This window comes from Saimiri boliviensis, chromosome 6 (assembly GCF_048565385.1).
Source record: "Saimiri boliviensis isolate mSaiBol1 chromosome 6, mSaiBol1.pri, whole genome shotgun sequence".
In the NCBI taxonomy this organism is placed as follows: domain Eukaryota; kingdom Metazoa; phylum Chordata; class Mammalia; order Primates; family Cebidae; genus Saimiri; species Saimiri boliviensis.
The window spans coordinates 84,414,132-84,440,781 of record NC_133454.1 but is presented as its reverse complement, the minus strand read 5'-3'; the positions used below and the strand labels follow the sequence as shown (position 1 = coordinate 84,440,781).

At 33.2% G+C, this 26,650-nt stretch overlaps 1 protein-coding gene across 2 annotated transcripts in view; it reads right to left on the bottom strand.

Moving 5' to 3' along the window:
- The window catches only part of PDE3B (phosphodiesterase 3B), a 237,028-nt gene that overhangs the window by 116,824 nt on the left and 93,554 nt on the right, over positions 1 to 26,650 (bottom strand). For both annotated transcript variants that reach the window (XM_074401124.1, XM_039471383.2), the window contains exon 2: positions 6,205 to 6,255. In XM_074401124.1, the coding sequence (XP_074257225.1) occupies positions 6,205 to 6,255 (51 nt within the window). The remainder of the gene's footprint in view (positions 1 to 6,204; positions 6,256 to 26,650) is intronic.

The following is a 26,650-nucleotide window of genomic DNA, read 5'->3' as shown; positions in this document are numbered from 1 at the left end:
AAGTTCAGCTTAGTATTTATTATTGTTGAAATTTATATAATATTGGCTCACATTTTTATTGAGTACCAGGCACATATTAATCAGCCCTTTTAGGGAACTGGTATTACTCTCAATGTGTAGATGAAGAAATAGGTTCAGAATGCCTTAAGAGGCTTGCCTAATTTTCCAGCTAAGAGGGACTGTTTGTATCAGACCAACTCTTCTGTCTACAACAACTAGAAAAGCTGAAAAAAATATAAATAGCACACATTTCAAGGCTTCAAAATACAACCAGACAGCCAGGGCATAAAAGGCCAAGAACCCAGAATTAAGAGAAAAGATTGAAAGAAACACAACATTCTGTGCTACTCTTTTCCCTCTAGGAATTTTCTGCTGAGTCATAACCAGCACAGAGCAGAGAGGATAAGAAGCACAAAAGAGGCCAGAAAACAGTAGAGATCTATAATCCCAAGGGGCTGAGAGACCAAAATTGGAATTCAGAGCTATGAAAACAGGGAGGGCCAAACAAGTTCCCAAAGTGATGAGAAAAACAAAGTAGTGAGCTTCAATTAAGACCTGCTTTTCCTCTAAAGGCATTTGCTAATTTTGTGGCCAAGAGAGAAATAAACCAAGTAGACATCCTCAAAAAGAGTTCTATTTTGAAATTAAAATAGGGCTTTCAGTAGTCTCACAAATGCTGGAAGGAAAAACAACAAAAAAAGGAATTTCTAGAAAAACACAAGTAATTCAATTGTTATAAGAAAAGATGGAAAACCTAAATAGCACTAAAACTATTAAAGAAATTGAATCGGCCGGGCGCGGTGGCTCAAGCCTGTAATCCCAGCACTTTGGGAGGCCGAGGCGGGTGGATCACGAGGTCGAGAGATCGAGACCATCCTGGTCAACATGGTGAAACCCCCGTCTCTACTAAAAATACAAAAAATTAGCTGGACATGGTGGCGCGTGCCTGTAATCCCAGCTACTCAGGAGGCTGAGGCAGGAGAATTGCCTGAACCCAGGAGGCGGAGGTTGCGGTGAGCCGAGATCGCGCCATTGCACTCCAGCCTGGGTAACAAGAGCGAAACTCCGTCTCAAAAAAAAAAAAAAAAAAAAGAAATTGAATCCATAACTTAAAATTTGTCCACAAAAAAATCCTCCAAGGTGAGATAGCTTCACCAGAGCATTCTTCCAAACATTAAAGGAGGAAGAAATATCAATTCTTAATCTTACCCAAACTTTTCAAGACAATAGGAAAGGTAAATATCCCACCTTATTTTATTTCGTTATCAAGGTTCTTGATAACCATGATACCAATATAATGCCAAGAACATTATGAAAATTAAGAATTTATGGCCAACACTCTCTCATAAACACAAATTCGAAATTTCTAAACAAAACATTAACAAACAGAATCTAATGATACATTTTTTAAAAAATACAACCTTGATCAAATTTACTTTATCTGTGAATACAGGGATGGCTTAACAAACACACAAATTAAACAATGTAATTCATCACATTAGTAGAATAAGTAGAAAAAAATGCTTGAATCATCTGAATACATGCAGAAAAAGCATCTGATAAAATTCCACATCCACTCATTACTTAAAAAGAGAAAAAAAAGTCCTTAGTAAACAGGATTAGAATAAAACTTCCTTAATCTGCTAAAGAGTATCTACAAAAATATTAGTGGTGATATGTTGAACATTTTCTCCCTGAGTTCATGAACAAAAACAAGGCTGCCCACTCATATCACTTCGATCTAACAATGCATTGAAGGTCCTAGACAGTACAGTAACACGAGAAAAAGAAAAAAAAGGCACAAGTTTGAAAATAAATGAATAAATCCATCTTTGCAGATAACATTATTGTGTACTTAAAGACTCAAAAGAATTTGCAAATAAGCTATTAGAATTAATAAGTAAATTTAGCAAGGTTCCTGGATACAAAGATGAATATATTTAAAAATCACCTGAATTTCAATGAAGCAGGATAAACTATTAAAAACATAAACTTTAGGCTGGGCACGGTGGCTCAAGCCTGTAATCCCAGCACTTTGGGAGGCCAAGGTGGGTGGATCACGAGGTCAAGAGATCAAGACCATCCTGGTCAACATGGTGAAACCCCATCTCTACTAAAAATACAAAAAAAAATTAGCTGGGCATGGTGGCGAGTGCCCGTAATCCCAGCTACTCAGGAGGCTGAGGCAGGAGAATTGCCTGAACCCAGGAGGCGGAGGTTGCGGTGAGCCGAGATCGCGCCATTGCACTCCAGCCTGAGTAACAAGAGTGAAACTCAGTCTCAAAAAAAAAAAACAAATAAAATAAACTTTAAATAAATTGATACCTTTTTTACAATACCTTTGCAATATTAGAAAATTTAATATCTAGGAATAAATATAACAAAATATATGCAGAACCTCCACACTAAAAACTTAATTGAGATAAAGATGACTCAAATAAGTGAAAATACCATATTCATGGGCTGAAGTTCTCAACATTATAAAGATGTAATTCTCCCTAAATTGATAAAGTCAGTAAAATATCAATCTAAATCCTTCCAGGATTTTTTTAATATGGAAATTGTCAAATTTATTCTAAATTTTGTATGAAAACACAGAGAACCAAGAATGGCCAAGATGACTTTTAAGAACAAAGCTGAAAAACTTACACTGTGAGATATCAAGATGTATTATAAAGCTGCAATGATTGAAGCGGTGAATATGGTATCAGTGTTCAAGGACAGACAAGCTGATCGATGGACAAAAACAAAAAGTCCAGAAACAAATCCACACATATATGATCACTTGATTTACAACAGAGGTGACAATACAGTACAAAGAAGAAAGAATGTTTATTTTTTCAAAATTGGAACTTGGTCAATTGGAAATACATGTTGAAAAAAATGTATCTTGAGATATATATCATATTATACAGAAAAATCAATTCCAAATGCAGTATAAACCTAAAGATTGAAAGTAAAAAATAAACTTCTAGAAAGTAACAGAAGAAAATTTTCATGACCTTGATGGTAGACAGAGTTTTAAACAAGACACAAAAAAAATCACTAATCAAAGTATATGACTGATAAATTGGGACTACATTAAAATATAGAGTATTTTCATCAAAAGATATAATAATCCACAGACTGAGAGAAAATTTTTTTAATACATATTAGATATATAAATACATGTATCATACACACACACACACACACACAATTACGTATATACATGTTCAGAATACACAAAGAATTCCTACTTATTGCTAAGTAAAAGATAGAAAACTGGACAAAAGACCTGGGCAGAGAATATCTGGGTACCCAGTTAACATATGAAAAGGCTCTTGAATCATCTCATTAGTGAAATACAAATACAGTCATGCATTGACAGGATCTATTCTAAAAAAATGTCTCATTAGGCAAGTTTTTTTGTTGTCCAAACATCATACAGTGTATGTATACAAACCTAGATGTTATATACATTTTTATTTATATATTTTTATATGGAAAATCAAATGTCCCAGCACCATTACTGAATATCAGTGATGTCCCCTACATGATTTGCAATACTAGTGTCGAGTACCATATATCAGGTTTCTACATAGGCTTCACTATAATTTTATTGACCAGTATTGTATATGCAGTCTATCACTGACCAAAACGTTGTTATGGAGCTCATGACTTTACTCAAACCCAAGACACTGTTACACAGCTACCAGAATGATTTAAAAGAGACACCACCAACTGTTGGCAAAGATGTGAAACAACTGGAACTTTCACACATTGCTGATGGTTAGGTAAAAGTTAATACAATTTTTTGTATTTTCAAGAAATTATCATGCCTGTAATCCCAGAACTTTGAGAGGCTGAGACAGGCAGATTACATGAGGTCAGGAGTTGGAGACCAACCTGGCCAACGTGGTGAAACATCGTCTCTATACTGAAAATACAAAAATTAGTCAGGTGTGGTGGCACACACCTGTAATCCCAGCTATTCAGGAAGCAGAGGCAGGAGAATTGCTTGAATCCAGGAGTCAGCGGATGTACTGAACTGAGATCATGACACTACACTCCAGCCTGGGCTACAGAGTGAGACTCTGCCTCAAAAAAAAGAAAAAAAGAAAAAAAGAAAAAAAAATATCTAGTGCTATCTACTTAAAGTGAACAATATGCATGCATATGGCTAGGATTTCACTCCAAAATATATACCCAAGAAAAGATATCAAGATTGTACCAATAGCATTACTTGCAATAGCCAAAAAACTGAAAATGAAATAAATGCGCATCTACTCTAGAATAAACACATTGAGGTAGATTCATTCAATGGAATACTAGCTAGAATAAAAATGGATTACTGCTACATGCTATAATATAAATTAATCTCACAGGTGAAATTTTGAAGGAAAAAAGCAAAACAAAATACATGATGAATTCAATCTATTTAAAATTCAAAAACAAGAAAAACTAAGTTGTAATGGCAAAAATCAGGAGTGACATAACACTTGAAAAAAGCTGATGACTAGAAGGGGAGCATTGGGGGCTCTGAGGATACTGAATTCTTCAGCTAAATGATTTATGAAATAGAGTCTCACTCTGTCACCCAGGCTGGAATGCAGTGGTGTGATCACAGCTCACTGAAGTTTGAACTCTTGAACTTAAGCAATCTTCTTGTCTCAGGCTTCTAAGTAGCTGAAATTACAGGGATGCGCACCATTCCCTGATAATTTTATTTATTTTATTTTTTGTAGAGACAGGGGTCTCATAGCCCAGGCTGGTTTTGAACTACTGGCCTCAAGTGCTCCTCCCACCTCAGTCTTCCAACCTGCTTGAATTACAGGCATGAATCACCATGCCCTTCAATTTTTTATGAAGATTAGAAAAGGAAAGAGAGAAAAGGAAAAAGGATAGAGGTGCCTAACACACACCAGTCCACTCTGACTATAAGGCATATTTAGATTTTATCAGTAATTGAGATACTGTTTTAATTAAAAACTGAGGATCTTGGTGAATATAAATGATGATGAAGCCCATCATGTAGGTCAAAGAACCAATCCGTTTTAGGTAACATGTGGCCTTCTCCTTGATTTCATATGACTGCAATAGTTACATTATTTTCCTCACCAAAGTATAGAGGATATTTTTATGGACTATTGTGGTTTTACTTTTATGGGCTATTGTGGTTATTCCATTCACGGTTTAAAAATGAAAATCAGCTATCCAAAGGAACATTCATTTTTTAAAAAATTAGTGTTTAGCAACTATTAAATAAATATAATAAATGTGTAACATTTCTATAACAAAAATGATTTAACATTTACCAATGTTTATCCATTACTGTGACAAAACATCAGGTTTTGAAACAGCATATGACACATAATAATACAATTTTCATAGAACAGAATGTACAAATACATTCATCATAATGAGAAAGATAAATAAAGATATACAACAAAAGTTAACACAGTTAACAGTTATTGTTTCATGTTTTATGAGTGATTTTTCTTTTTTTATTTCTATTTTCATTTTACCTGATATAAACATATACTACTTAGGTGTTCAAAAAATTAATCTTAAAAAAGTACATATATTATTCCATTTGTGTATATATAAAATTCAAAAATAAGCAAAACTAATTACTAGAAGTCAGGAGTTATCTTTGGGGACATAGGTAATGACTGGAATTGGCATAAGTGAGGCTTCTGAGATACTGGTAATATTCTATTTCTTCTTATCAATACGAGTTACATGGGATGTTTAACTTGTGAAAATTCAGCTGTATACTTTTCTGCATGTATGTTGTAATTCAATAAAAAGTTTACCAAAAAAATGAAAGTTGGGTATCTTTACTTCCTAATAAAATATTTTGACAATTGCTTTGCTTTGTCTCAGATATGGCCTTCAATCTATTTTTTCTCCTTTATAGATCAGTGGTCCACATCAGAAAAGAAAAAAAATCTCATCCTTAATATAGAAATATTAGTTGATTCTGAGCCCGGGCAACATTAGCAATAATTTTCATAACAATTTATATAAATTTGTCTTTTTATCATTTTCTTTTTCCCTTAAAATTAAAATGTATTTTTAAAAAATCTACCTCAATGAAGGTTCTGGCAAACTCATTAGTTTAGCTAAAGAAAATCTTACGGCATAGAAATATTGTGAATGTAACTTTAAATGTCAAAAGTTTCATCACAGATATTCATTAGTGATATTACTTATACTTACTTGATAATGAGGCTTATACCATTGCTTTAAGTCCCAATCCCAAAGAATCATCTGGAAAACAACAACAACAACAACAACTTGGTTACAAACCAGAAATAAACAAACAAGTATATGTGAAGATAAAATGCGGCATTTTCTATTATAATTATCTAATATAGCTCAAAATCTGGAAGAGATATTGGAATGGTGAGAATAAAAATTACCTCTAGATAGACTATTTCATTAATTAATACGATCTGTAATTGAGAAATCGAAAGAATAAAGAACTACCACAGTAAAGTAACTAAAACAAGCCACGTTAACCTTCAAATATTTATGACCACAAAAAGGAAAATATAAATCCAAAATCACATTGTCACTAAAAATAAAAGAAAAATTACATACTATCAGATATTCTCTGCCTCCCCACCATCTCCAAAAGCCCATCATTCATCTTAAAACCACTGTCAAATGAGTGATGCTATTTTTTTACCAATAAGGTACTTCAAAAACATTCTGAAAAGCTTGCTGTCCTTGTGGTTACATTAAGTATAAAGGAATGGATTTATAAAAAGCAGCCCATACCACTTCTGATACTCAGATAATTAGCGATTGTTTTCCTGTCTGTCTCCTTGATCGCCTGGGCTATCAGCGGTCTAACTTTAGTCCCAGGCTAGTTTTTCCCTGCACTTCTTCCTAACAAGCTTTTTGGCTGCTTCCCAATCCAATATAGTACATAGTCACTATGCCCAAGGAGATACAGGAAGCTATAACTGCCACCTAACATCAATTCTAAATTTCTTTGACATTTACTGAGTTAATAAATAGGTCTTCTCTTTTTGCTTAAATAATTCATTATAACAGCTATTTTGTACGTAATTTTCAAACCATATTGAGTATCAGCCCAGTTAATCTATAATATAATCATGTAATTTCTATATACTGAACTATTTGTGTTGTTTCTTGCCCTTCAGGTTTAAGTTTTCTGGTTGCAAAAGATCTTATTTGGGGTTTTGCAGGCTACCTAAGTTCTCTATGGCATATTCTTTGCTTTTTGTTTTTGTTTTATAAACCTTTAAAATGCAAAAAAAAAAAAAAATTAGCTCAAAGGTCATATAAAAACAGGGTGCCGGTAGAATTTGGTCAGTGGACTAGTTTGCTGACTCATATTTTATATAATACACCCATGCTTAATCACTCAAAAAACTGTCAATTATCATTTTCACAATCTCCTCGTCAACTTCCTTGCAGAAGATAATTTCTTTCTTCCTAGTGAAGAAAAATCTATTTCTTCCCAAAGAAAATTCAGACACAATACAATCACTTAGGAAACTCATGAACCAGTGCCCACAAAATGGTTCTAGTTTACCTACATGCAAAGTATACCACATTAAGGTATGCTCATTAAATTTAAGCAATATTTTATATGGTCCTAAAAAGATCCTGATATAATTATTTCAGGTTGTGATTTAATCAGCATATAACCTAGATTCTAGAGACACTAATTATTGCAAATTAAGATGTTAATAGCTTCCTAAAAATGCTCCTTAAGGTTAACATAACCTAAATCCCTAAGTTTCTTTATTGTTATGATCCATTTTCCTCCATTCTATTCTTATAAATACCGCTTTTTAGACCCTACTGCAATGCTTTACTTCTGCCCTTATTTTAGCTGTTAGTTTCTTTGGAGATTGAGAATGTCAACTACCCTATTCTCCATTCCTCTCATTATCATGACATTCCTAAATCTGATGTTATTCTTAAGTTCATGAATAAACGTCTAGAATAGACAGGAGTGAAAACAGAGCCATACAATGTGTCACTAAAAATCACCTATGAGACAGGCATCAATGAACTAATTTGCATTCTCAATCTACAAACTTGCCAAACTTGCCTATCATCTGATCCATACGTCTATACTTCTTCCACAATGATACCATCAGACAGAGACAAATACTTGTATACCTTATTTCCCTGATTCATTACTCTTAGAAAAATTACATGAATGGTGAGACAATTGGGAAAATATATATATATATATATATATATATATATATATGAACATGGATTGGGGGTTGTAATGAAAATACAGTGAAGAAACACTGATATAAAGTAGTCATGCTGCTTGCTTATAAAAGCAATCCCATCTTAGCTTATATTCTGTGAAATTTCCCTAATGCAATTTAACAATTATAAGGCTACCTATGCAGAAGAAAGGCTGCTAACATGAGAAGGAATGTACACCCTATTTTAACTGGACTCTTAAAGGTCTACAAAAATCTTACTATGTACAATGCTTTTTTTCTCTGTTTGCTCTCTTTAGGTCTCTCTACTGTAGCATTTTCTATTACAATACTATAATATTACAATATTACAGACCATCTCCCTCAATACTGTATATTACAGTATTGTATTACAATATTACAGACCATCTCCCTCAATAAATTCACTCCTGCTGGCCCCTTATCCCATCATCATAGTTTTCTCTCACTTGTGCTCATTAGGTTGGCTTTAAATAAATTCTTAAGCAATAGCCCAATCTTATCTGTAGTCACTTTCTCTAGGATGAAAATTACATTACCCTAAAGCAGCAGGTCTTAGTGTGAAATCCCCTTCATACTAGAAATTGAAAGCAGATACAGAGAAAGCCACAAAGAGCTAGCAGACTGCCTTCTGTGTAATTTGAACAACTAGAATATTAGTGATTTTGAGAAAACAATTTTCTTCATAAGTAGTAGAAGATGAACGACTCAGGAATTCCACAGTTAGGTACACATCTTAGAGCAGTATTCAAAGTGTGGTCCATAACAAGATAAATACAAAAATTCAAAGTAAAGGTTCATATAATTTTATAGCAATTTGACATTGGTGAGACATTTTTAGTGTATTTTACAAAAGCATCAATCTACAACAGATCAGGGAAAAACCCAAGCTTGGTCCTTTGCTACAGTTTGACAGGAGACAAAAAGAATGCACATAGCTGCAGGGTCCGGGGAGTAGCAAAAAACTAGATCCAATCCAAATGTTCATCAACAATAAAATGGAAAAATTTTGGTATATTCATACAATGGAATACAGCAGTGAAAATTAATGAAGTACATACAGCTACATAGTATATAGATGGATCTCAGAAACCAAACGTTGAACAAGAAAAGCAAGTCACAGACAGATAATACAGTATAACTTCACTCATTCAAAATGAAATACATATTGAGATATACTTATTAGGAATAAAAACATATGGTAAACTGTAAAGAAATTCAGGATGGTGATTATCTCTAAAAGAGAAAGAAGTAAACCAGATCCAGGAGTGAACACAGGAAAATTCAATGTTAATAGTAATGTTCAAAAATAATAGTAATGGTGGGTTGATAGTGTCTGTTTCTTTAGTCTCTATACTTTATGCATATTTCATAAATATTTGTTTGGCTTTAATTAAAAGTTAAGATGAATTTAGGAAGGTAAGGAAGTAGAGAAAGGGACTAGAGAAAACTCTTGAAAAACTGTGCTGTAAAGGCAAGAATGAAATGAAACAATAGTTAGAAAAAAAGTGGCAATAATACATTTTTTTTTAACATGGTAGATTCTAAAGCATGTTTGTACTTGATAGGAATAATCCCGGACAGTGGAAGAACTAATGAAAGGATAAAGGGAGAAATATGCAAAGAGCAAATACTTAATGAAAATATTGCTAAATGTCTCTATAATATTAGATTACATATATTTATACACAAAATATATTTATATATTTTTGAACAGATAAAATTTTAAACTAGGACACAGTAAGAGTATTAGTTATTATTTATCAAATTATGATCGTCAGTCACTAGTTGTTCCTCAGTGTCATGGAATATTTAGAGAGAAAGAAGGAAACAATTTAGTTTGTGTATATTTGATAATTGTAAAATATAAGGGTAATTTTGATTTCCACAGAAATCCTATTATTATCTTAAAAACATTATATTCTTAAAAACTGAAAAGATTCTCTAAGACCTGTATTATTCCAAAAAAGAACAATAATCTTACCTAAAGGATTTTCATGTCATTTGAATGTTATTTATATCTTTTAAATTTGCATTCTTCTCATTGTGTTGCATTATATTTCCCAATAAAAATAAATAAATAAATGGCTCAAAATTGGTTTTCTAAAGCCTATCGTATTGATTTAAAAAAAAAAGAGGTAACATAAACAACTCAGAAAAAATGTTAAGCCTATATCAAGAACAGGATGCTAATGCAAACAGAATATAAATCTGTGGATGTGATAATACCACACAAAGAGATAAAAACAAAAATTTTACTAGCACATACAACAGCAACTATCTAAAAGCTGGATTTCTTTTTGACTGGTAATTTGTTTACCCTATATTCTTCTGCATGTTGTCTACTTTGAAACTTTATCAAATAATGACATGAAGCTATGGAAAGTTTTCAAACAAAACATAAAAACCTCTTTGGTAAATGAATAGACTTTTTCTAGAATAAGCACAAAATGCTTTCATATATGAAACTGAACATTTTTGTTCCTAAAAGAGACAAAAACTACACAGACACCATTCAGATTCTGTGCTCTGCATAGCAAGAGCATATAAAAAAGATAGACCATTGCTAAGAGATTTATAAACTCTCAGCCACACAAATGATAAACATTATGTTGAAAGAAAGAACAGGTACTTTACTGCTGGATAAATGCACTGAAGTGCAGAGTCCAAATCAGCTCTTGGTTTATGTGTAATATACATGAGGAAATAGCAGACAACTTTTTTATGTGTTTACCTCTGAAAAACACATACTACAAAAGATGATTTTTTTCCTACTTAATATTTATTTTGTAAACTATGATACAGACTGGGAAACATGTATTGAAATCAGTCCTGAGAGAAAAAAATCAGTTCTCTGTACAGCAAACAAAAACTTTGCTAAGCAATGAGTACTACACTAACTACAAATCTATATACCCTGTTGTTGTTTTCTCACAGTAAGGGGCTGGTGGTTAAAATTATTATACTGAGTATAATTCAATGTTAAAGAAATGGCATAAATGTACATGTACTCAATTTTTGGATACAGAGTATACATGTTTTCAGTGTGCTGTGAAAAAACTGAGCAAATATAAAAATATTTAAAAGCAAATAAAAAATGTAAAGAGCAAAAAGTGCTTTTTTCAATAAAATGCAAAAGCCTCTATTTCTTAAACTTTCAAGTATGATAATGTCTACCAATTTAGCAAGTGAACCAGCCTTGAGTCTTCAGTGAGCAATCTCTTAATTCTGGAGTCAATGTTTAATCTGAGTATTCAGAGCCAACAGCCAAAAAACCCCTGCTGCCTTTCCTCATAAATTATAATTTTCGTTGGATTTTTCCAATTCAAGAGAAATAGAAATTAGAAAAGAATATGATATAGAATGAACTTACAACAAGCAGCCTATTTACTCAACACTGAGCTAAACAGAGATAGATACCTTTAATATTGCAAATAATCTATGCTGATATAAAATATTTTGATTTTTTAGTTTTCAAAAATTGTGAATTCTTTTTTATACATTTACCTTAAGTTGGTGGGTAGCTACCACGCATACTGAATGCATAGTTGGTGATACATGCATATTAAGAGTTTTAAGAAATATTGGTTGAAGCACTCATTCCTCCTGTATAATAAAATGTAGCTCTTTTAAACTTATACTTCCAAGTAGACAGTAAATGCTCTGATGCACATTGTTTCCAAGTCAGCAAAACTTTAGGCATCTAAACCCCAGTACCAAAGTAGATCTTGTAAATAACTTAAAGAATTAAAAATAAAGCTAATTTTTTAATTGCAGTTTAAAAGAAAAAGTTACAGTGCTATGGGATGTTTTAAAAATTTAGTTCTATAAAACTATAAGACATCATTTAGTAAAAGCGTAAAGTTTTAACTTGCTGTTTTTAGGGGCTTCCATTATTATATTTATCTGTTTCCTTCTGTGCTAATATATAACACACTACCAGAAATCATTATTTCTTTTCATACTACAGTTATTTGTTCAAAACGAATTAAGGAACAGTAATTTCTCTAAGTAATGCATACTGTTGAAAATTTTTAAGTTGATTTAAGTATATTGAAGACTGTGCCTTTATTTAAATTCATTTTTTTCTCTATGGTTAAAAAGTTGAATCCTAATAAAAGTTTCTGTTTGAATATGTTTCTAAGTCTAACACGCTCTACGGAGCTCTAAAAAACCACCAAAACCACAGTGAAACATCAGCAGTACAACCAGGAGATGTTATCAGGTTCAATTACGTCAATGAGGCTTTATTTCATTGTTCTCTATGTAGCCAAGAAGAAAAACATGTATGTGCCCTCAAAACAAACATACAGAACTGTTATATTTATGTGAAATTTAACAGAATACTTACTATCGTACGGCTCTGAATTAACTGTTACAGCATTCTATATTCTCCTAATTTTTGATAACATTTTACTTGAGCTTCATATATAAATCTATGCTAATGAAACTGATTAAATTTCAGTGTTTCCAATTTTTTCTATGCCTTCCAGCTTAGGCCCAATAAAAAAAAAAAAAATCCACTTAACTCTTTGATTGTGTTTAGCAAACATAAATCAAAAACAAAACAAATGAGTAGCCAAAAAGTTAAACTAACTAAAGCTATATTTTCTAATTGTTTAAAGTACAAAGATAGTAACCTAGAACACTATGTAACAAAGAAATAACCCTACTCAGAAAAACTGAGAAGCAGAAAAAAAAGAGTGTAGGGGGAGGGGAGGGGGAGGAGACTAGTATTACTTGGAAACTGATGTCGTTTACTATTCTTTCTAGTCAAATAATACGATGGTCATGGTGACTTAAACTGTATGCTGTGTACCAGCACCATGTTAAGCACTTAATATATATTGTCCTTTTTCATCTTTACTAGAATTCTCTATGGTAAGCCTTATTTCCCCATTTTACAGATGACAAAACAAAGACTTCCCAAAGTTACATGATTAGTGACAGGGACAGAACTTAAATCTAGATCTGCCTAATTCGAAAGTTTTAAGGACTAACCAAGCTAATGAGTCACAAATGTATATGTATCTTCTTCTCTGAGCTGAAGAATTATATATCCAATATCCTATTCAGCATCTCCAGTTGGCTAATAGATATCTTGAACTTAACATGTCCAAAACTGATCTTCCTCCCCATAGTCTACCCTCATCTCAGTTAATGACAATTCCATCATGACCTTGGCTTAGGCCAAAAACATAACTCCTCTCTTTCTCACACATCACACTGGAAAATCCTGTTGTCTCTACTTTCAAAACATGTACAAAATATAAACACTTATCATTTCTTCACTGTTTCCATTCTAGCCTAAGCCAGAATGCTCTCTTGCCCAAATTATCACCAAAGCCTCCTAAATACTCCTTTCTTCCTTTCTTGCCCAGACAGAATCTATTCTCAACAGTTCAAAGCAACCTTTTTAAAGCTTAAGTCACATCATGTTACTCCTTTGCTTAACACTCTCCAGCGACTTCTCATCTTAACCTGAGTAAAAGCCTAAGGTTTTAGCAATGGCCTGCAAAGCTCTCTTCACTCCCCTCCAGCTAAGTTGGTTTATTTACTATTCCCTTTGTCAAGAAGTACAAAATCAGTGTGGGGTTGGGGGGTGGTTAATGCCTGTAGTACCAGGCAGGGGGAGTACTTGAGCCCAGGAGTTCAAAGCCAGCCTGGGCCATATAGCAAGACCCCATTTCAAAAAAAAAAAGAGGAGTATAAAATCATTACAGACAGGGTTTCACCATATTGTCCAAACTGGTCTTGAACTCCTGGGCTCAAGTGATCTGCCAGGCTCAGCCTCTCGAAGTGCTGGGATTACAGGCATGAACTGCTGCACCCAGCTGACTTGCCTTTATTTTAGAACTGCATATTAAATTTAGGAGTCATAGGCATTAAAGAAAATTAGCATAAAAGCATCAAAGTAGATTTTAATTAACCAAAAATAAAAATGTAAAACTCAATTTATATTCATAAACTCATCTTTTTCCATTTAAAATGAAAATGTACCATTTTTATTTGGGATTTTTATTAGTGAGATAGAAATTAGTCCAGTTGCCAGCAGTATATATTTGATAGTGTTAGGCATTAGCTGAGTAAATAAATTTTGTCATGGTAACTGTGCTTAAAATTAAGCAAACAAAGATACTAGCCCCATAGCAAATTGATTTAAAAATGAAAACTGGGAAGCTCTTGTCTATTTAAAAAAAAAAAAAAAAAAAAAAAAAAAACAGAATCCCCAGGGATCATCATGGTATCCTGAACTTATAAAACAAAATGTACTAAAAGTTTTTATGCTCTAAAGAGGCAAAATAACTTTTCCAATAAACTTCAAACATGCAGACAAAATAACACCACATTTTGAGAAAAAACTTTACAAAGTAGGGGACCATTAAATACTAATTGTCCATGTATAAAATCGCATAAAATAGTAAAAATCTGGGATTTATCTAATACTGAATTGACTGTTACTATAAAATGGCATGTATAAGCTCAAGAAACTGACAAATCCAAACCAAGCATCAAGTGATCCTATCTAAAATGAGCATAATGTCTAACTACTGTTCAATGTGAAGTAACTTATTCTCCCAAACACTGAACTTTTTGGTAGTGCCAGGCAAATAAAAAAATTACCATTTATAAATTCCAAATGGCATAGAAAGGAAAATCGGATGATAGTTAAAGTCTACCAATGATCAATGTACTAGCAGATTTTTTAAACACGTCTATTTTTAATTTAATTATCTTTGTTCTATATTAATGGCTGCTCATTTCTTAGGAAGCAAATACACAACAGTCTAGTGTTTTACTGTGATTAGAGCATCTAGCACAATGATAAATTGTGCTAATCCTTGAATATAAAACTATAAAAAAAAAATCCCAAAATGAACAAGTTCTAGTGCAGGATAATAGGGAAATTATAGTTAAGAATAATTTACTGTATATTTCAAAATAGCTAGAGAGAAGAACTGTAATGTTCCCAATTCAAAGAAAAGATAAATATTGGAGGTGATTGATATACCAATTACCCAGATTTGATTGTTACACAAGTATACAAGTATCAAAATATCACATGTACCACAAAAATATGTACAACTATGATATGTCAATTTTTTAATGTACCAAAAGAATATATATCCACACTGAGAATGGTGGTTACTTTTATAGGATAAGTTGAGAACTAAGCAATGCAAAAGAGAATGGTCAGTGTATGACTGTTTCCACTTTTTGTCTTTTGAACTGTATGAATATATTATATACTTAGAAAAAATTAAATAAGAATGCTGTTAAACTTGATTTTGAAGAAAGAATAATTTTTTAACTATCCTAGTCTTTCTGGTATGCTGATGGTCAGTGAGGATAACGAGTAACCCATTAGGCTGGCAGCCATGTATGTCAGTACAGGAACTGTCTACTAATTCATCAATTATTAATATAATCAGATGCAAATTATGCACCTTCAGCCTCCAGGAGGTCGAGGTCTGATTTGTTTCTACTATGATTATAACATCTACCAGAATGAGTACCCAGCATATGATCATTGTTGAATAAATAGCTACAGAATGATTTATCCTATAAATATCACTTGTTCCATTACAGATTTGAAAGTTTGGTTACAGAATCTATGAACACTACTAATAATAACTAACATTTATTTCATGATTTCTATATGCCATTATCACACTTAAAACTTGAAACAACCTTGTGGTTGTCCTCATTTTTACAATAAACTGTGGTTGAGCACGTCAAAGGAACTTGCCCAGGTTTGAAGGGCAATTGAGTAACAGAGACAAAATCAAACTGTGATTTCTCTAACTACAAAATTCCTAACTCTAACAACATTATTATTCTGCAATACTCACAATTTCTTTTTATTGAGAATCTCTATTACGTACGTCTCTTTCATCCTGTAAAAATTGCCAGTTTATAAAAATCTGAAAATAATGAATTTTCAACTGATAAAAAATAGCAATGCATTATCTACCTTCCAGGCTTCTTACTACTTAGCCTCCTACTTAAGCTGAGTTCTAAACCATTTAAAACAACATCTGCTTCTGATAGAGAGTAAAACAACTTTATGCAGCAGCAGTAGTGGACTATCAATTCAGAATTAAACTACTGAACTACAATTAGACTGAACTACTTTTGTTCCAGATGTCAGTGTAAAAAGGAATGTGGTGCAGATTTAAATTTGTTGTGCAAATAAAAAATGTACTTTTTAAAATGTAAAACACTTAAAAATGATATCTTGTGTGTTGGTATGCTATTAAGTATATGAAATTCAGATTGCTCATGCACTTAGAATATGTTACTAGGTGCTGTTATCATATAAGTAATCCTGCTCTCTGTGGTGGATATTCTCCATTTGTCCCTTCTGATCCACTCTCTAAATGTTAGTTTTCCTAAGAAGGCTAATCTTTTTGGAATCCATTCAAAGGTTATTAGCCATATGGTTTTTGGCAGGATTAGGACTATGTGAGGCACCAGCAGGAGATGAAAAGGCAGAGGAGAATGAGGTCAAGGTATTTATAGGTGGGATATCAGCTCCTTTCTGGACAGCACAGGGTGACAGTAGTTGGATTCCTCCACTAACAGCCACAGCTCCTCTTGAAGGGCCTCTCCTATAGCTACCCCTTGTCTCTTCAGACTTCGGTGGCAAAAGGCTATTTCACATAACTCTCTCTGCCCTTTTATAAATAGTCTGTGATTAAATGATTCTCAATTAGTCCATTTGAGTGTATTCTTCCTGGGACCCTGACTGATGTACTCTCCAACTAGATTACGATGTACCTCGATATAGACACCATACTCATATTTCTTTTTTATCATTCTTAGCACACAGCAGAAACACTTGCACATAAATAAAGTACACTAGAAAGAACACTAGATGGAAAATGAGAATATCTCAGTTCCATTTTCAGTTATACCAATGTCTAGCTTCCATTAAACCTTGGATTCTTAATTATAAAATAAGGAACTTGGGTTAAGTTGGAGTAAATAATCATCTAAAGTCTGTTCTGGGAATGATTTAGAATCATTTTTTCTCCACTAGTTAAAACTCTACCAGTAGAGACTTATTTCTCTGTGTTTGATAGGCATGAGCTCACTTAAAGCATGAAAAATGGTTTAGCTCACAGTTAGCAAACTTTTTTTATAAAGGCCAGACAGTAACTATTTTAGGCTTTAATGGCCAAGAGGCAAAATCAAGGTTATTATGTAGATATGTATACAATATAATAAAAATATATTTTCATAAAGTTTTTATTGAAGAAATTCAAAATATAATAATGTGAATATAATGTTTTGTAATGTGGGTCTTCCAATGAGAAGAATGGAATTCTTTTCAGGAAAGAGCATTTCCTTTTAATTGGGACTCAAAGTTGGTGCTCTCTATCATCAAAATCAATGTTCACCTGTTAATGTTAATCTGTAATGAGATTTTACATATTTCATTTTTGAAAATGTCTTTTCACACAGACAGGCACTGCCAAATATTGATACCAGTCCACAGGCATATGATTTTATTTACACATATTCATCACTTACAAGGTACTTATAAAATTGTATTACATTCTTCTCCTGACATTTGTCTTTTAGCAAGTCATTACATTGTACATACTCATTTGCAATTGACAGCTACTTGAAAGTTCCTTGATTGCACAGTTAAACAGATTTTGTAATACAGAAAAACCCTAACTTGTATTTTAGTTTGAAAACTGCTGCTAGAACTATAATTTGATCTAGAAAGTATAACTGCTATAATGTGTGGTAATGGATATCTAACTTCTTGTTTTAACTTTAGACAAGATGTGATATATACAGCAGCTTGACATTACTTGTGATGCAAACAACATTTATTGTCATCAAAATGACTTTTGCCATAGCATAATTTTTGCATTTAAATGCTGTTATTCTTTGTAACTTTAGGATGAATTTATTAAGACACATTACCAAGTCTGTAGCAAAAATTAATTTCCAAAGTCATTCAGTGTTAAGTAATCATAGCTAAGGGTGATTCTTCTAATTCAGAAAAATTTCATTATCAGTCCTGAGCTCAAAACATACAATAAATAATGGGGTAAATATTATAGAGATTGTCCTTCCAAGACTGCAACTTCCTGGTTTGAAGAGGGCATGAAAGAGAAGATACGGGAGCAAAGTCAAAAGAGCCAAGAGAGGTCAAGTCTGAGCAGACACAAAAGATAATGGCGACATTCATTAAAATAATAAATAAAGGATGAAGAGACCTAAAAACAGCTTTTTTTGTTTTTTAAGAGATGGAGTCTTGCAATGTTGCCCAGGCTAGACTTGAACTCCTGGGCTCAGGCGATTCTCCTACCTCAGCCTCCTGAGTAGCTGGGACTATAGGGACCCACCAATGCACCTGGCTAAGAAATAGCATATTTAACAAAACATTGCCTATACAAAAGTCTATGTGTATAAAATAGATAAATTGAAGAGTGGGTGCTCACATTCCAAACACTATTCACTTTTCCAAAGAATTTGCTACAGAGTTCTTTTAAGTAATGTCATCTATAGCATAGCAATAATAATATCTACACACTCAGGTTATTAAGAGATCAAATGAGATAATACACATGAGAGTTTATATATTACCCTAGAGATTGATCTCAAGAAATGTTAGTATGACTTGTATTATTGATATTAATAATAATGAGTTCTCTTGATTTGTTTGTTTATAAAAAGTTAAGGAACAGTGAAAATTAAAATGCTAAAGAAACTGGCTAGTAAAATCAGATTATCACATTAAATATCCATGTATTTCAGAAAAGAACAAGTAATTCATGAAAAGTGAACTAATTCTCCCTCCCTCTATGCCATGAAATACTTTTTAACGTTTTTGCCTACCTAATTGGGTCAAGCCTCATCACACACCCATATTCCTTTGTCTCAAGTCTTAGTTGTTTATAATAGCTGTTTTTTAACATGTTGTATATTATTTAACATAATCTAAACAAGACAAAAAGTTCCTAAAACACAAGCTTCCACATTCACTCTATCTTATTACATAATAAAAATAATTAAGCCAGTAAGATTTTATTGGTATGGAATGCACTATTTTTATAACAAGTCTTCAATTTCCAAAGCAAAACACTATTTAATCATCTAACATCAAGTGGAGTTTTTTATATCTCCAGCATGTGCTTTAGTTTTCCCAGAAAAGTCATGATTTTAAGTCATTGTGTATATTTTACGTACTAAAATATTTAAATACCTAGGGAGTTCCTGCTCCCCTTTGATCCTCTAAAAGGGATAGTTTGGTTTTTATTCTTTTTTCAACTGAAGTATCTCACTTCTATCATTAAACATAAAGGCACAAAAATAACAATTTTTCTGCCTGGTAAAAAATACTGAAAATACAGCACTGGATGTTTAGCCTAACATTTACCTAAGGAAATTAAAGCTATTGGATTATTACCATCTTAATTTTCAGCATGGAGAAATCGGAATTGGCATCTGAGAATAAAATGTCAACTTTACATACCCAATGATTCAATTTATGAACTCAAGAATTATCAAAACATCAATTGTTAAAACAGAAAAGATTTCATAAAAAATATATCCACCATTTAGAGCATTCAATTTAACTTCAAGTAGAATTCAAGTATTTGTTTACAAGTTTAGCTCTTTTATTAGACTCTTTGATAGCAAAGTTCCTGGCCTTCTTTATCCTTGGTGACTAATAAAATATGTGGTTCATGGAAGATACTCAAAAAGATCTGTACTGAAAATATGCTCATAATTTTAAAATCAACTGAGTCAAAACTTTTCTATCTCTTCCTCCAAAGAGCTAAGTTACTTTTCACTTATGTTAACAGTTAATTTTTCCTATCATCCAATGGATGGTGAATAGGGGAACAAAGGTGAAGAAGAAGGATCCTAGGCTCCTGACAAAACACAAATATGTTATCTTACCACTTCCAAACAAAATCATTCCTTAATACCTTAAGACTAAGTAGTTTATCAGATAAGCTATGGTCACTAAAAAAGTGTCTCAAAGCAATGGAATAAATGAGAGCAAACAGTAGACAGTCCAGAAAATGAAAGTCAACAGATTATACTAGAATAATAGACAAATCTCAGAGGAAGAGGAAAAAGGGGGTAAGGCAAAAGAAAAGAGATAAGAATGGTGCAGGAGGACAAAAATGACTGAAAAACAGTAGCCTTTGACTTGTATGAAGACAGGTAATACGTAAATGAAGGGTCCCAGTGCTTATCAGAATCAAGGAGAAAATGCAAGAAGTGACCATGTCACCTCAGAGTTTGTGATGGCCACAAATAAAGAGAAAGTCTAGACATAATCAATGGGTCTCCTTAAATAAATTTAAGAAAACATTTCAAAGTTCTTACAGAAAAGAAAGCCTCGACTCCATAGCATAAAACTTGAGGGAGGGAGGAACTTTAAGAGAGCTAGAAAAAGAAATTAAAGAAGTTAACCAGTGAACTCAAGCCAAACCTCAAAATTACCTGTAGCTTGCAAAATTCAAGAAACAATAAAAGGAATTTTTTTTTTCTTTTCTTTTTTAAAATAGATTAAACCAAGATACAACAACAACAACAACAGGTTTATTTCAGAAGACAGCATAATAACACTAAAGAGAGAGTAAAACTTCTTAACTTCTAGATTGTCCCAGTTTTCTCTGTCAGAAACTGAAAAAGTATGAACAAACTTTGTAATGCCAGAACTAAAGCCCAAGACAGGTAAGTCAGTACAAGGTCTTGGTCAGAATGAATTATAGCCACAGGATACTGAGAAAACTAGCACATGAAGTTATTGGTAACCTTTGAAGACTCTTAGAAATAAACAAATGTAATTGATTTTTAAAAAGAAAAAAGTAGATTTCTTAAAAAACAGTAGATGAGTGTAGCACGTGCCACTAATAACCCATGTTACAGCTCCTCAGACCACTTTTTGTCATATTTGTAGTGAACCTTCCTGGAAAGATTCACCTCACATTAACAGACTGCCACTTGAAACAAGCATTTACCATCTTTCTACTTTCTGTCCCAGGATTTTCACTGGCACTACAATGTCCCACTCAGCCTTTTAGCAAGGGCAGCCTGGAAACATGAGTGAGTTAATTTTCCCAGGTTAAGGGATAGAGGGAACCATTAACTAATAAAGAACAAGAGCTGATAGATAAATCTCATCACCTGTCTTTCAGACAGAAAGTCTAGGAAGCATTCTGAACACTCTTCAGGATGTCACAACAGAATCTAGCTTCTATTGCCACAACTATCCCTATAATAATATAGTCTTACATTGGCATTTCCTCCTTCTCTGTCTTACTCTTGCCCACTTTCTATTCTCACATTGTGGGATCACCTACCAAGTAAACTACTGTCCTTGCTTCACACATGACTTTTAGGGAAACCTGAACAAAAACAATATGGTTGATATCAATTGCTTACAAATGAGATTTAAGGAATAATTCATGACAAATTCGGTGAAGAGGTAGTGATTAGCGTAAGTTTATATCAACTCACTAGAAAAATGAGTGACAATTTCCTTCTGCCAAGATTTATTATTAGATGGCAGATAAGAGAAATAGATATATATACTCAATTTCTTGAAACAAACTGGTTCGAAACAGAAAAATATGAATTATAGTAATGATATAAAACAATAATCATTGCAACCTCCAGGGTGCTGTAGGTCAACCTGGAAAGACATAGCAAGTGCAACACTACATAATTCTAACTTCCGTTAACATTTTTTTCATTATTATTATTATACTTTAAGTTCTGGGGTACATGTGTAGAACATGGAGATTTGTTACATAGGTATATACATGCCATGGTGGTTTGCTGCATCCATCACCCCATCACCTACGCTAGGTATTTCTCCTAATGCTATCCCTTCCCCAACCCCTCAAACCCCCAAAAGGCACCTGTGTGTGATGTTCCCCTCCCTGTGTCCATGTGTTCTCATTGTCCAACTCCCACTTACGAGTGAGAACATGCAGTGTTTGGTTTTCTATGCTTGTGTTGTTTTGCTGAGAATGACTTCTATAACATTCTAATAAATATTATTATAAAGGATACAAATGCTATAAATTAATGGGATTTCCAAATATGAATTCACGGAACAGTGCTAGGCAGGTTGCATATAATCACCAGGTGCACAGTATTTCTGACTAAATATGAGGGAGGAACTAAAAATCTATTTCTTAAAGCTCCTCAGATGATTCTGATGAGCATCTAGGTTGGATAATCTGTGATACAGAGAACATGCTTATTGTATTTGTAGATGACAGAAACATAGAACAGAGAACACAGTAACAGAGTGATTCTGAAAAGACCAGACTAAAATCAAAAGATGGACTAATTCCAACTAGTGTGATCTGTCTGACTGCCCCCCAAAAATGAATGAGATCTTGGTTTATTTTATGTAGATACAGGAAGATGCTAATCTCTACTTTTATGTTAGTGTTAGTGAGCCACACCCATAAAATGTGTTAGCGTTAGTGGGCCACACCCATCAAATTACACTTTAGAAAAAGTATAGACCAAAGGTTCTTAACCACTCCTTAAACAATGGACCCCTTTTGAAGTCTAGTAAAGCCTATGGATCCTTTTCAAAATAATATTCTTAAAAGCATAAAATCTAATCCATAAGAAACCAGAGAAAATCAGTCGATAAAATTTATATCATATCTACATTATAAATATTAAAATAAACATGATTCAATAATATATGTTCTTATAATTAGAAACTTACATATAATATTCACATTAAGAACCAATGAATGTCAATATTTCCAAATATCTGCAACAACTATAACGGATATAAAATTATCTGTGATTTCTACTGTTGTGAAGCCACAGTTTTGCTACAGTAGTTTGTTGTTTATGATCATAAATTTCCAATTTATGATTTGAAATAATAAACAACTCTCATTTCTCATTCAGAAGTTAGTAAATGTAAGGATACAAATTTTTCATATTTGTGAGTTAATTTTATGTGTTAACTTGACTGAGTTGCAAAGTGCCCATATATTTGGCCAAACATTGTTCTCTTCTGGATGTATCTATGAGGGTATTTCTGGATGAAATTAACATTTGAATCAGTACACTGAGTAAAGCAGATTGCTTTCCCTACTGCTGGTAGACCTCATTCAATCAATTAAATAGAACCAAATGGCTGAGTAGGAGGAATTCTTCCTGCCTGACAGCTTGAGCTACAACACTAGTATTTTCCAGCCACAGAACTGGACTTCTTGGGTCTCAAGCTGGTCAGCTTTCAGACTGGAACTTACACCACTGGCTCTCCAAGGTCTCCAGCTTGCTAAATGCAGCTCTTGGAACTTCTCAGCTTCCACAAATATATACATATTTATGAGATGTGTGTGTGTAAATATCCTCCTATTGGTTCTGTTTCTCTGGAGAAACCCAACATTAAAATCCATGGGTTTCCTGAATCCTATTCATAGATTCGGCTACTAGGAGAGACCATCTGCAACATATTCTGAGTAACAGAGAGACCTTTGTGACATATGAAGAATGGCTGAAGAAACTGAAAGTATTTACTTAGAGAAGAAACTTCAGAAACAATAAGAGAGATTGTGGAGTCATAAAAGCTGTCCTCAAATATTTTAAGATTGTCATAAGGAAGACTGTTTAAACCATTCTCTATAGCCCCAAAGAATCTAGGGCCAATGGGTTCAAAACACACACACACACACACACACACACACACACACAAGGAAGCTGATTTTGATTCAGTGTAACTATTTGCTTTTGACCAGTCAAAGCTATCCAAAGATAAAATGTATTGTCTTCAGAGGTAATGAATTATTCACCATTGGATCAGTACCTGCAGAAGCTAGCTTACTATTCAGTTAATGTGTTTAAGGAAATTCAAGCACCAAAAGGCCAGACTAAATGATCTTCACTTCTCTTTCAACATGAATATTCTATTACTTTTCATTTACATATGTACTAACCTTTGGTTATTTTTTTTAATTAAAAAAAAGTTTTATAAAAAAATAGAAAGTTCCAGGCATGGATGGCTCACGTCTGTAATCCTAACACTTTGGGAGGCCAAGGCAGGTGCATCACTTGAGGCCAGGAATGTGCGACCAGCCTGGGCAACATGGTAAAACCCCATCTCTCTAAAAGACAAAAATTAGCTGGTCATGGTGGTACATGCCTGTAATCCCAGCTACTTGGGAGGCTGAGGCATGAGAATCGCTTGAACCCGGGAGGTGGAAGCTGCAGTGAGCCAAGATCATGCCACTGCACTCCAGCCTGGGCAAAAGAGCGAAACTGTTTCCAAAAAAAGAAAAAAGAAAGGCTACAGACCACTCCTTAAAATGAATGGATTAATAGCTTTAGGGTGGGACCTGCTGAAACGTGATTCAATTAATAGCTCTGTTTTTAATAGTACATTTTAGTGCAGATATTTCAACAATGAAGAGAAAGATGATTATACTTTTACCTTAACTATAGTGTGGTAAATAAATGTAGCTGCCTTGGATACTTTCCAAAACCATAATGAATGAAAGAAAACTAAATAAGTTAAAAAGTGAGAAATAATTTTTCTTATTTTAAAATGATTAAAGAATCAATGTAATAACCATTCCGCTATTTGGATAAGAATTTAAATAATTTTATATGATTTGTACAAAAATATAATTAGGATCTCTTTAGCTCATGTCTATGCTAAAATACGTCAGCAGTTATGTATTTCACAAAACTGAAAAGAATACTGTTATACAAAAATCAGGTTAATATATATTTTGTGAAAATTCAAAAAAAATTACGAATTTGAAATTAACTCTGTACTGAAAAGCCTTCAGGCTTCTGAGAAAGATTAAAAATACATAGAAAAAAATTGTGTTTTTATTTATGAATGCTGCTTCTTCAGGCCACCTGCCTCAAATCAAAACAGCTGCCAATGATAAAACTGGGATTGCAGCCAGTCTGAAACATAAACAGCTACATATCCAAGAGAACAATTAATAAGTCACAGAATGGTTACCCATCATACACAGGGAATTACAGCAATAAGATCTGAAGTAATCCAAAATATTTTTAAATAATTTTAAACCATATGATCTATTCTTACTAATATTATAGGCCTATGTCTGTATTAAAGAATTTAGGTTACGTTAAAGAATTAGGTCACAAGTATAAGTTGCTTATAACAGTCATTCACAATATAATAATGCTAAAGGAAATGCCACAGGAAATGCTATACTATGTATGGTAAAATTATTATATGCACAATTTAATCACTAAAAATAAAGTATACTTTCAAATTTCTTGTCACTACCTATGCAGTGAATCAGATAGTGGCTGTTTCTTCAAAAGGGCTGTCAAGTTCTGAAACACAAGAACTTGTGCACTTCTGTAAAAAGGTATTTATGAAACACTTGCTATTTAAATATGATATTACATGTTTTTATAAAACAATCCATTATTTTGCAAATCATATTATTCAAAATATGAAAGTTAAAAATTAAGGAAGATTTTAAATGAAATTATTTTTAAGCCATTCTCCCCTTGCCCCCTCTCCCAATACACACACGTCCCACCATCAGCACTAGATTTTGGTTGCTTGGTTTCATAGGAATTATGCATACAATATGCTTCTTTAAAAACTTTAAATGGCACATAAAGGCTTAAAATGAAAACTATATGCTTCCCTTTGTCCCTATGCCCTGGAGTCAAACACAGTGAATGATAGATTCTGTTTAGGGTATCTTCTGACTGTCCCTTCTATGGGAGAAAGACATGACAGCACTTACTCTTCCTAGTATCCACTCATTTTCATGTTATGTTATTTTTTACAATGTTGAGGCTTTGACATTTGTGTTGTTGTGTAAGTCTAGTCAAAAATGGCAAATCAATTGGTTTTACAATACTATGATTCTGTAAGGATAATTCACTCTGGAACTAAATAGAGCGACTGATACGGTTTGCATGTTTATCCCTCCAAATCTCATGCTGAAATGTGATTCTCAAAATTGAAGGTGGGGCTTGCTGAAAGGTGATTGGATCATGGGGCTGGACTCTTCATAAATGGGTTAGCACCATCCCCTTGGTGATGAGTTCTTGCAAGATTTTGTTATTTAAAAAAGCATGGCACCTCCCCCGACCCTTGCTCTCGCTCTCGCCATGTGACATGCCTCTTCTGCCTTTGTCTTCCACCATGGTTGTAAGCTTCCTGAGGCCCTCACCAGAAGTAGATGCTGGCATCACACTTCCTGTACAGCCTGCAGAACTGTGAGCCGATTAAAAATCTTTTGTTTATAAATTACCTGTCTCTGTTATTCCTGTGTAGTGATGCAAAAATGGCCTGACACAGTGACTAAAGCCATAAAGAAGAAAATAAAATTATATATAATTAAGTCTTCATCACTTCAAACAGGATCTTCCACACACTACCAATGAAAGGATCCTCATAT